Here is a 12,905-nt window from a genome sequence, read left to right on the forward strand (position 1 = left end):
CAACACACACTGTGAAAATAGCACTGCATAATTCATCGCACTGGGATATTACATCCTGTCACAGTTTTCAATAGTGTAAATGAAAAATCTCATGTAGTTGCTCATTACTTCATCAAGATTCACATTAATCTTGGACTCAGTGCTTTACTGTGGAATTAAATTAAATACACAAAACACACTTTAAAATGAATTTATTGATATATACACATTACATGTTATATTCAATATAATCATCTTTTCATTTTGAATAAATATGTTGCTTTATCTGAATGTGTATGTGTTCAGTTCATAAAAAAAGACCTGCGTTCATCTGCTAGAAAAAAAAAGCTATATTGACACATGGACAAATGGATACATTTCCAACATGATGAGTTATTGTCTTAGGTCAAAGGTTTTCCCAATATTCATACAATAACTGTAATGTGAATATAAGCAAGCATAATATCTTTATTATTTCTATGAGCAGTGGCTACAGTCTCTGCTCTAGTTGTGTCACCTTTTGCTTTACCAACTACATCTGTGCACTGTGCCTCACTAGTCCCTTTTAAAAACATTGTGGACTTACTTAAACATTCTTCTACCGTATATACAACATTTATGTTGCCTGATTTACAATTCAGCCTCAAACTTATCATTTAACCTGATTTACCATCCATCCATCCATCCATCCATCCATCCATCCATCCATCCATCCATCCATCTCTCAATTTGCATCCGGGTCTGGGTTGCGGGAGAAGTAGCCTAAGCAAGGAGGCCAGCTGAGAGATATAATCTGTCCCTCATGTCCTGGGTCTTCCCCGGGTCTCCTCCCAGTTGGACATGCCCAGAATGCCTCACCAGGGAGGTGCCCAGGGGCATCTGGAGCAGATACCCAAACCACCTCAACTTGCTCCTCTCTACATGGAGGAGCAGCGGCTCTACTCCGAGTCTCTCCCGGATGACCGATCTCCTCACCTTCATCTCTAAGGCATTTTCCTCTGCATGGCTGATTTAGTATATGCATCAACATCTCAAACCAATAACTGTAAATAAAGAAATGCTATGAGTATTTCTAGATAAATTGTGGTCATATTAGGCAGAAACCTATGTTGGCCCATGTGTAGCACTCAGTAATGAACTTGAACACTTAAATGATTAGCTGACATTTGAACACATGAAAAGGATGAAAGCTGTCAATACAACAAAATAATGAAAGCTGTCCTGTAATAAACAGACGGGTTATTGTTAGCAGGTTCAATACTGCACCAGTGTTTCCTGAGGCCCTGTGCTTATATTAATATGTGTGTGTATGTACAATCCATCCCTAATGGGTCCTAAATAATTAAATACCCTATATACATCTTATTCCAGAAGTGAAAGGTTTGTCCTGTGACTTTGGCTTGTCCTGTGGGAAGAGGCTGTGAGAATGGCAGCTCATGACTGTATTTCACGGTTCTTGTGAGGAATGTGTCAGGATTCTCTTGTATTCATCACTATGTAAATGTAACACATAGGTGTTCTGGGTTTGATTTGGTGGTGCCAAACCCAGTTTCGACTGCTTCTTTCATATTAAAAATAAATCTTTTTCCAAAGACCAGCTCAGGACTGTATTATACTGTTGCGGTTTGTCATATAAACTATAATGTTTCTTGATTTCTATCACTCTTGAAAATATATGGTATACATTCTAAACTTGACTGGTATGTTTCAGTTCACACCTTCACAATAATATAAGCCAACATTTGTCCATCAAAGTCTTAAAATGAAACAGCAAAATATTTTCAGACTACATTCTAACAAGATTAAAGAGCCATGCTCTACTGATCTGGCATTTCTGTTTTGGGAGATTATTTCTGCTCTAGTCTAATCTCAGTATCCTATTACACACCTCCTCTCTCATACACATACAGGGTCAAAGAGATCTGCTGAAAAATTTAGCACTAGTACTACATGCTAGATTAGCATATGCTATCTACAGAACATTTGTTGTATTTTCAACACTTTGAATTGAACATTCTTGAGTTGTATGTTATTGGAAGAAACTCCTTTGAAGAAAAGCAACAAAGATTTTTTTCACATTTTAAAACCTGCAGATTTGTCTTTGCTCTGTGGTAGTCAATTACATCATTTTACCATTTTAACCTATTTGTCTTTCATACTGATTCTGGGTTTTATCAGTTTATGTCAATTAATTAAAAGGATTATTTTAAAAGCAAGATTGGACCTGGAAGGTAGCATCAAAACTGATAATCACAGCTCAGGGACCCTTATTCAAATTGCTGCAAAGCCATAATCACACACCAGTAGATGGTGCAACAGTTCAGCCCATGTAGACTGCTTACAGCCACATGACTGGTGCAGTCATGAAAAATTTCACATTGCAAAAACAAAGCAGGGAATTGACATGCAAATATGCTTGGAATTGAGTTTAGATTTAATAATCTCATAAACAGTGAGATTCAGAATCCCACCTTTCTCTGCTAGGCCCACTACAACATCTAATAATTTTTTGTGTTCGTCTTTGTGTTAGGGCTAAAATTTTGTTGACAGGACCATAATGATTGACCACAATTTATTGTTATTATTTACTTTTTACAAAAGTGAAATCAGACAGAGAGTGACAATCCAGAGTGACAAATGTCTGCATGGTTTGAAGGTTTAGAACAAGCACAGAGGATTGGTCATGCCGAGCAGACAACCCGTCAGGTCCACCTGACGTTTTTACCTGCACTACATGCCTGGAACTCTAAAGGAAGACTTAGGCACATGGTCCTTCCCCAAAACAGCTGTCCAGCTAATCCAGGACAGACATTACACATAACACATCCTTTTTGTTTCTAAGTAACTCTAAATAATTTGAACATATGTTTTTATCTGCTTTTCTATCTGCATCCTGGTATGCTGCGTGTCCGTTTGAGGCTTGGAAATACGGTTGTGTTTGGCAGTCAGTCAGTCTGCTGCAGTCGTTGTGCGGGTACAGCACCCTGGAGGACGCAAGGATGGGATTAGGCTCCGCCTCCTGTGCCGCCCCTTCCCTGCGCTTGCGTGCGACGTGACTGTACTCTGCCGCGAGAGTCTTGCGGTTCTCCCCGCCGTCTCCTTGATCTGCAGCTCCAGGTGCTTCTGAATAGCCAGGCCCAGCTCCTCGGGGTCCACGGAGGCCCCGTACACCTCCCACGTCATGCCCTCCGCGTCCCAGCTCACCTCTCGCACCGGGGACTTCCTGTGTGCCCCCTCGTCCAGCAGACACACCTCGGGGAAGACGTGCTGAGCCTGCGTCTCGGGACGCTCCTGTCCCACCTGCACACCTGCGTCCCTCAGCTCCATGCGCGAGGTCATGGTGGCCGCGTCCCTGGTGGCCCCGGCCTGGTGCCCCGCCCGCTGCTGGCGCCGCAGGGGCCCGGGCCAATCACAGTCCAGGCTGCAGCAGTGGAGCAGATGCTTACCATCCAACCCCGTCTCGCTGACGGAGGAAACGAGCGGGGGGAGTGTCAGCAGGGTGGGCCCGACTCCCTGCCCCCTGCAGTTCCCCTCTGGGCCCTCGGGTGGCGCTCTCTGCAGTGGCAGCCGGGCGGGGCTGGGGGCGGGGATGGGGGCGGGGATGGGGGCGGGGATGGGGGCGAGGATGGAGGCGGGGCTGGGGGCGGGGATGGGGGCGAGGATGGAGGCGGGGCTGGGGGCGGGGATGGGCTGGGGGTGACAGTAGGCGGCGAACGTGCCCTCGACAGCCACGCGGGGGTACGAGCTGCAGCAGACGGCCTCTTCCAGCCTGGAGTGTTTCATGTCCCCGCTCGGCTCTCCTGCAGCCTGGGAGCCAGCGCCGGCAGAGTGAGAGCAGCCCCGTTGGGCCGAACTCCCCGAACACATGCCCTCCCTGCAGAACACACTGCTCGTGCTGCTCTGGTGCAGCTGCATGGCTTGCATACAAGCTAACGGCTGGTTGGATGTTTCCAGGCTCCTCCCCAGGCACACAGGCCCTCTGGTTTCGCAGGGCAGCACTGAAGCAGGGCCCCCTTTCCGTGTTTGAAGGTTGTCGGAGAGGCTCCTCTGATCAGGCAGCCTGGCTGGGCCTGGGCTCCGCTCTCCCAGGTCTCTGTGCACGGAGGAGACATTGGCTCCAAAGCCCTTTTCGTTCTGATGGGTCACACTGTCTCTGTCTCCTCTCAGCGCTCCTGCTCCATCAGGTCTGTGAACCTCTGCGATACTGTGGGGACAAATTGCACGAACAGCCATGCAGTCGCCCGCACAGACCATCATGTGCGCGGCGGTGTTTGGTTTTACATTGCTGCTGTCTTCCAGAACTTTCTCAGAGCGTGGCGCGTTACTGGCGTGCTTCTGAAACTCCTTGGGCTGGAGGGGGGTCTTTGCCATCTCTGCTGGGCTCTTTGAAACTGGGAGAGCAGGGACATTAGGGAGTACAGAATCACATGGGATGCCCCCCCCTGCTGGGAACATCTCTAACAAAGGACGTCCAGGCTCCGCCATCAAAAACTAGAAAATCAGATTGAAAGATTGGTTATAGCATTTCTTTACTTTTTACTGCCTTAATTTGCAGATTTTAAATAAACAAACCTTTACAACAGTCTAGGAAAGACTAACAGGCAAAACATTATCATTGCAATGCAGTGTGAAACTCAGTTCTGAGAAGAATCCAGAGTATGGTTCTGTTGACATATTTTACCTTCATGTAAATATCCTTTAATCAAAGCTCAACTATTATGGTATATACATGCTTAATTGTATACAGGTTTAATTAAATGTTTCTGAAATTACGGTTCACCAAGACAAAAATCAAAAGACACTAAAGATAAAACAATCGTCTGAATCTACTGAATCATGCTGCCAGCCAGGAAGAAATTACTTCTAGATCCTGGCGAACATGTCCTATGTATATAGGTCGCGATATATGCTTCAACTTCAAGGTCAGTAGAGGTGGCACCAGATACCTTTACAAGCAGACAGTGAGGGTACAAACCAAACCAGTATAAGCAGCCCCTAAACAGTGGTCCAAGATGAAGGAAATAAGGTTATTCCTAGATTCGTTTGCTTCTGGTGATCTATCAGATCATAATACACAGGAGGACACAGAACAGATGCATACATAGGCAGATTCGGAGAGAGATTAGCACATGCTAATCTACGGTAAGAATCCCACACAGGAATACTCCTGCCCTTTGTGGTGAGTCTGACACAGCAGTGTTACGTCTCTTCCCAGGTGGAGCTGAGCCCCCATGTTCTAATCAGTATTGCCAAAATATGAAAGGTGAGAAGTCACACCATAATATGCCATATAAAAATGAAGAATAATGACCCAGTAATACAGGAATTAAGGACTTTTAACACATGCCTCTAAGGTAAAATAATCTGTCCACAGGATGTGTAAGAAATGCATGGAATATGAAAATACAGTTGGGTAAACTAAACAATCCCAGAATATCTCTCAAAATGTAAAATGGTAGACTTGAGCAATTTTAAGGTGCATTTAAACTAGAATGCTAGAATTATCTATTTGGAAATGAGTTTAAAAATACAAATGGAAAAGGGAGAATTTATGCTCTGAACACATCACATGCTGAACAAAGCACAGTGAGGACAAAGAGGGGGAAATATTTTGTAGTACAGTAGAGAAAAAAATTAAGAAAGGAATTATAATATGTTGATACTGAACAGAAGACTGAAGTTATTTTAAAACCTGGATTAACCAGCAGCCTTAATAAAGTACTGTTTCATGGTTTCAACAGATTTTGTTTGTATTTCTTTTAGATTCTGAAACTGTACTCTTACACCAGGAAAAACCATGGAATGAAGTTCTATCGGCTTCACCCCTCCATGTGATTACTGGATACATATTTATTTAGGGGTGTTTTCTTGGCATTCATAGACTAAATATAGAGCTATCTAATACCTCTGGTCTCTCACATGCTAGCGGTAAGAGAAGTCTCCAACTGCACACACAGCCCCTGGTGCTATTGTGATTCAATAAGAATCAACTGACTTGTTGACCAAGCTTGTTTCTGAGGTCAGTGAACTTCAATTTAGTCAATTTGTGCAGACATGTCAGTGTACTGGTCTTCACAATGTCCTTTTGGACAAAACCTGTCAATGTCCATTTGCAGCCTAAGATCTAGATTCGGACATATAATGAGCTATTTGAAGGTCTGTGTCCTGAAATACAGCAGCGAGTGAGACCAAGTGCTGTGTGCTGTGTGCTGTGTGCTCTTTCTCCAGGTCTGCTCGCACTGCTATTCCATTAGGGCTAAAAATACCCGACAGGGGAAGGACGGTCCTTCCGTGTGCATCCAAACGCGCGTGGGCACACACACGCAGACACCGACACGTGCACATACACACACACGTGCACACACACACACACACCCACACACACACACATTCACACACACATATATTTACAGTCTTTCTGATTAACTGTGCTACTGCACTACATGGAGCACTTATTAAACAGCGCCCTTACCCTGTGCTGGTGCGAGTCGTCGCTGAGACCTATGCCCTCCTCTTTGGGGTCTTTACCGTGCTGCAGCTGTCTGTCTGCCCAGGCGTCTCCCTGCCCAGACGTCTGTCTGCCCTCTCTGGCTGTCTTCTTGTCTTCCCTCCCTCTAACGCATCTGTGCAGTCATTCCAGCATCGGTGAAGGACCTTGAGAAGGGACAGGCAGGATATGCGACGCTGTCTCCTCCTCGCACACACACACACACACACACACACACACACACACACACACACACATCCACAGGTGAAACCCCCCCTCTTCCTCCTTTTCCCAGTCACTCCGTCAGACCACACCCATCGTGGCAGGGTGGCTCCTCCCCCAGCTCCTCTAACATTTCTCCAGCAGTGGAGGAGATGCAGGGCGCTGCGGGATAATCTCGCCTTTCATCTGATTCCCAGCCCGCCTCAGTCCCAGCCCTGCACGTCCCGGAGCCTCGGGGGAGACGACAGCACCGGAGACGGGGCGGCGGAGGAGAGAGCGCCACGGGGCGTCACCGTGCAGTCCAACACTGGGGGGGGGGGCGCAGGAGGACAACCAGGAGAGGACGTGGTCATAAGAGGACGGGACCAGCTGTCAGACAGTGGGCATCATTTCACTTTTGTTCATCTGAGAAGAAGAGAGAGAGGAACATTCTCTCATGATCGGACATAAATAAACTAGTTTGTTTACTGGGATCATGCGGGTACACTGGCACCGAATCGCCCCCACCCCCCACCCAAACACCTTATGTCTGACAACACACACTCTCCGCAGGACCCCGCTTCCCCCACACACACCTATCTCCTTGCACAGCCTCGAACTGTTCACACCATCACTCCTCCCCTGTTGCTATGGAAACAACATTGCTCAATGGAACATGAATTTCATTTTCTTTTCTTTTTTTTTACTTTTCTTCTTTTTTTTTTTTTTGCTTTTCTGCAGTGTCCAAAGGGGCTCAGCACTCACTATGTGATAACATAAAAATCATATTTTCACAGTCACACCTTCACCACTGTCTCTTGATATGAACAGATGAGCAGGATTCTTCTTCATGGCATTCAATGTCCACATTACCAATAGCACTGGGTCAGTATCACTATGGAGCAATTTCTTAAAGACTCTCTCTCTCTCTCTCTCACACACACACACACACACACACACACACACACACACACACACACACACACACTATGGAAAAGGAAACCAAGTCATACAGTCATGTAGAAAAGCAAACAGAGCGAGGCACAGTGTCCACGCCCGCTCCTTCCTACCAGAGTCATTAATAGCAGAATAAAGTTAAGCCTAATGCAAACACTTCAGGACTACACTTCACAAACGGCCACTCTGCACCACTAATGGCACTGGGTGGATGGACACCTCGCTGAACAGTGTGAATAGTCGTGAATTATGATCCTGAAACCTTTGTGAAAGGACCTTTAGTTCACTACTCCATTAAACTGGGATTTCACACAGCACGTATGTTCATCCGTACAGGTTAAATCACAAATCTCTCCATTTTTTTTTTACATCAGTTTGAAAACTATTGAGAAAATATTGCAGTATATTCAATTTCATATACACATACAAAATATCCTATGGAACCTGAAAAAGAAAAAAATAAGCCATGTGTGACAAGACTCTACACTTTGGCCAACCTCATCAATGTTCAAAACACATAGAAGTGCTTCAGAATACGATCGAAAGAACGTCTCCAACCACAACCAAACACCACTGCTGAGTTCAAACCAAACCCCACTGCTGAGTTCAAACCAAACACCACTGCTGAGTTCAAACCAAACACCACTGCTGAGTTTTAACCTACAGTGCTTAAAGGGACTTGCAGTCCTTCCTGGAGTCCAGTGGGTGCTCTTCCCTGAGCTCTCCAGTAGGGCGGGGCTACCACCATGCTGCTCTCATACCCCTAAACTGCACTTTCGGTGTCACAGTGTCTCAGATTTCCACACTTTAATTAGTAATCCCTTCTTCATTTCTAAATGTTGTATTGGCGACGGCGCCCAGATTGCATTGTGGTTAATCATTTATGTTTGAGCTTTAGCTTGTTTTGCACTTAACGTACACTCACCGGCCATTTTATTAGATACACCTTGCTTGTACCAGGTTGGACCCCCTTTTACCTTCAGAACTGCTTTAGTCCTTCGTGGCATAGATTCAACAAGGTACTAGAAACATTCCTCAGAGAGTCTGGTCCATATAGACATGATAACATCACACAGTTGCTGCAGATTTGTCGGCTACACATCCATGATGTGAATCTCCCGTTCCACCACATCCCAAAGGTGCTCTATTGAATTGAGATCTGGTGACTGTGGAGGCCATTCGAGTACAGTGAACTCATTGTTGTGTTCAAGAAACAAGTCTGAGATGGTTCATGCTTTATGACATGGCACGTTTTCCTGCTGGAAGTAGCCATCAGAAGATGGGTACACTGTGGTCATAAAGGGATTCTGATGCTCAGTTTGAACTGCAGCAGATCATCTTGGCCATGTCTACATGCCTAAATGCATGAGTTGCAGCCATGTGATTGGCTGAATTGACATTTCCATTAATGAGCAGTTGATGTACATAATAGTGAGTGTATATCCCAAAGAGAAAAATATCACGTACCATCAGTTCCTATACTGGGATATGCTGTATGTTTAAAGATGTTACACTGCATTACTAAATGTAGGAGGTAGTACATGAAGAATTTCTATACTAGTTAAACAAGTCAGCATAGGTAGGATCGAGTTAGACTCAACATTTTTTGTTATAAATCTCTAATGGTCGACAGACATGATGTTCTGTGTGTCCATAAAAACACTTTAGCTTTAAGTTCCTCTTACTTGATCTTTGAACTGTAATTTACACATGCATACTTTGCTCCTGTTGACATTGGCAGTGAACAATTGAGTCCGGTCACAGACGACGGCGGGAACAGAGTGACACTGACCCCAGTCACAGAGTTTCGTCAGTCCAGACAAAACATCAAAGCCAGAAAAAGTCTCAGCACCGGTTTTTATAAGAGAAGATCCGCGTGCTGTCGGTGCACTTTGGCTACCTGGACTGATACAGCCACTCGTCTACTGAGCGATCCGAACATTACTTTAAAATCTATACATGCTGATGTTTTCACACTTACCATGGACAAAGACAGGATAGTTGTGTGGAGTAGTTGTGTGGAGTGTGTAGGCCGAGTCTTCTGGTACGACTGCAGCTGGTGGTCTAAGTGGCACGCCACCACACAGGTGAGTCAGGGCTAGTGTCACCCTGTCTGCTCAGGGCGGTTTCACATGACTTACTGCGGCCACACCCACAGAGTCCTGTTTCTCACCTGCACAGGTGGCGTGGAAACACAGCTCAGCAGAAGAACCTTTGTCCTAGACATATATAAAGAAAAAAACATCCACCCTTGGGTGGATTTGAATCGATTTCTGTTATTTCAGTAAACACGTCTATGCAATCAGGTCAGATTTTGTACTGTTATATTATGTCATCCTGACTATTTGATTTCATATACAGTACACTCTTCCACATTATGATGTTGCATAGGCTGTAATAAACAGATCAGAGTGATATACAGTATAGATATATATATATATATATATATATATATATATATATATATATATATATATGTATTTGTGTGTGTGTGTGTGTGTGTGTGTGTTAATTGCTTTGCTATGGCATCCTCTGGTTAAACTGTAGGCTGAACTGCTTCATGATCCCAGGTTGTGTATTCTATTAGTAGGTCAACCTTGTCTAGTATGGACTAGTATATCTAGTATGGACTAGTATGCCTGGTATGGACTAATATGTATTCTACATTAAACCTGTGTGACCGTCACTGACTCTCATAGACCATGACGCTCCCAATGAGCAAACATTGTCTACTACTGTATAAATGAGCATACAAACTGCTCCAGTGTCCAGGCATTCTGTAAGAAAACTGGGGCTTTAATTACAGTGTGAAAAAACAAGGACATTTCTAATTCTGTTTGGTTCTCTTTTTTTTTTACAAATTACTGTAATTAAATGTTATTATTTGTGTCATGTATTCTCTGTTGGTTTTATTGAGATATTGTAGTGTGACAGAAGCTCAGTGGTGGGAGAAGCTTTCTGCCTGGGTACAGCTCACACACTCATGGAGTAGGGTGGAGTGGAGCTGCATGTAGTAGGTCAGAGTGGGAGGGTGTGAAATGAAGGCACAAGAAAGTGATCTCTGGGCCTGTGGCCCATTTTCTCATTGTCCCCCAGAGACTGTCCATATGCCACATTCAGAATGGCCCTTGCCCACAGTGCACACAAACACACACACACACACACACACACACACACACAAAACCTCAAGCCCATGGTCAGTTTAGCTGGTAGGAGAAGGATGTTGTACTATATGACTAGACATGATACATTTTGTTACAATCTGGTCAAGCTGTAAAATTAGGAAAAGAGACCTCTTAGACCTCCTGATTCATTTCTTTGAAAAATAACACTGAGGACATTCAACCCCCTGAAAATCATCTTGAAAGACTACAGTACCATGTTGGTTGCACTGGCATTGACCTCCATCTTGAAGGGTTTAGAACATTTGGACGCCACAAGAACCACACAAAAGTGACTTTGCAGAGTTACACACACATACAGCCAGCACTGAGATTATGGCATCATTTCTTAATTATGTTCAAATCTGACCTGGAAAATAAACATACCTAGCAAAAGAAAAGAAAAGAAAATGCAACCAACATAACAGCAAACCAAGGAAAACAAGCATAACCAGAACAACCCTCCTCCTTATGAATAAAGTTTATATACAAGAGAAAACATAATGCTTCATCACTAGCAATACATACTTCAACAAATGCTTTAGAAATACTACTATTCAAGCTATTTCCACCACTACCTCAACAAATACCATTTACCAAACGGGTCTTAAGCAGCAGTCTTCACACATGGATTGGGTTGCTGATGAGAGAACAGGAAACATGGCAGAAATTTAATCAGAATGGAGAACCCCCCTTCTTCCTCTCAGCACAACCCTTTTATATGTAGCGCCACCTGCTGGTGACCCATGACTATCCATGAGCTCAATGTTTAATCAACACTTAAGAAAACATGGCAAACAAAATGCCATCACAAAAAAGTCCCACCTAATATGACCCAGAGTTATAACAGCCCCAAACCCAAAATAACAGCATTTCATCATCTACGCCGCCTAGATGAGGTATGAGCCACAACATTTCTGCTAACTTTCTTGTGATGACTGTCGAGAATGAAGTGTTGAATAATTAAAAACCATCTCATCAGTCTGTGGTTGGTGTTTTGAATTCTAGACAAAACGAATGGGCTGTTGTCTGTGTAGACTATCACAGGCAGAGCACCAGTCCATAGACAGACGTCAAAATGCTATAAGTCAAACGGGATAAGGTTTCAAACAGGAGACTCTTTCAAACAGGAAAGGGTTTCAAACAATTGGGAACCACTGGAACAGTTACCTTTAATCTGAACACCATTTTCATAACGGTTACATTATGAAGGAATGGGGAAAATAAGAGAGAAAATGAAACTAATGACCCAAGCGGGTCACTCCAACCGTCCAACACCAGCTACCTCTGTCCCTGCACCTTCAGAGGACTCTGAATAAAAAAGACAGTCTACATCATAGCACAAGAATCACGCAGTACCACCATTAGGGTCATAACAATTGTCATGTACAAATTCTGTGAAAATAAAATGAAGTTTGACTCAAGGTAGACTGGATAATTTTGCTCTGGACTCCAAAACGTTCATTTGAAATGAAACTATGGCTGGTAGTATCATGACTAATATTAAAAGAGCAGAAGGTATAATGCAAGCGTGATCTACAGTGCATGGTTTATTCTTCTGGTTCAGCGCACTGAATTGAAACGCCCGTGTGGGGACACACAGGTCAGCCAGCCGCCACCTGCCTGCAGTGTGTGTCCCGCAGAGAGCAGCAGACCTCGGGTGTCACACCAACTGATGCTCCGTCACATCTGTAACCGTGGTCGGTTTCACGCCTGCTCAGACGTCTGCCTCTTTGGGCTTCAGTTCAGGCGGAGGAATGGTAACCTGAACCCTGACCTTATTTATGAGGTTCGCCGGTGCTATTGCATCTTGTGGCTGAGTCTTTAAGACATTCTTACTTTACCATAGTTTTGATTCACGCTGATTGTATATACATATGGTATGTCTACATTCATGTTATTTTCCTTCATATTCCACTAGTCTATTGGCAGATAGTTCACCAAACTTCCCAGGGCTTCGTGTCAATGCGCTAAGCTGTTCATCCACTGAACGTTTTATTTATGCCTCCCAAGTTTATTCAGATTTGACCTGTTTTACTAAAATGGACTCTTCAGTGGTGCTCCAGATGTAAATGCTCTCCGCGTTGACTCAGTTGGGACCCTGTGGTTCATTTTAGCAG

At 44.3% G+C, this 12,905-nt stretch overlaps 1 protein-coding gene across 1 annotated transcript; it reads right to left on the bottom strand.

Moving 5' to 3' along the window:
• Positions 1-247: 247 nt before the first annotated feature.
• LOC143476558 (uncharacterized) lies at positions 248-9,726 on the bottom strand. The gene is made up of 3 exons (XM_076974789.1): positions 9,606-9,726; positions 6,452-7,093; positions 248-4,470 (listed from the first exon to the last, which is right to left on the bottom strand). The coding sequence occupies exon 3, from the start codon at positions 4,462-4,464 to the stop codon at positions 2,929-2,931; it is 1,536 nt and encodes a 511-aa protein (XP_076830904.1). The 5' UTR covers positions 4,465-4,470; positions 6,452-7,093; positions 9,606-9,726; the 3' UTR covers positions 248-2,928.
• Between the last annotated feature and the right edge of the window lie 3,179 nt (positions 9,727-12,905).

The sequence above is a fragment of the Brachyhypopomus gauderio genome, chromosome 15 (genome assembly GCF_052324685.1).
Source record: "Brachyhypopomus gauderio isolate BG-103 chromosome 15, BGAUD_0.2, whole genome shotgun sequence".
Classification (NCBI taxonomy): Eukaryota; Metazoa; Chordata; class Actinopteri; order Gymnotiformes; family Hypopomidae; genus Brachyhypopomus; species Brachyhypopomus gauderio.

Bases quoted from the DNA above. Each gene is read 5' to 3' on its own strand.
- LOC143476558 (XM_076974789.1), bottom strand. From the start codon at position 4,464: ATGGCGGAGCCTGGACGTCCTTTGTTAGAGATGTTCCCAGCAGGGGGG.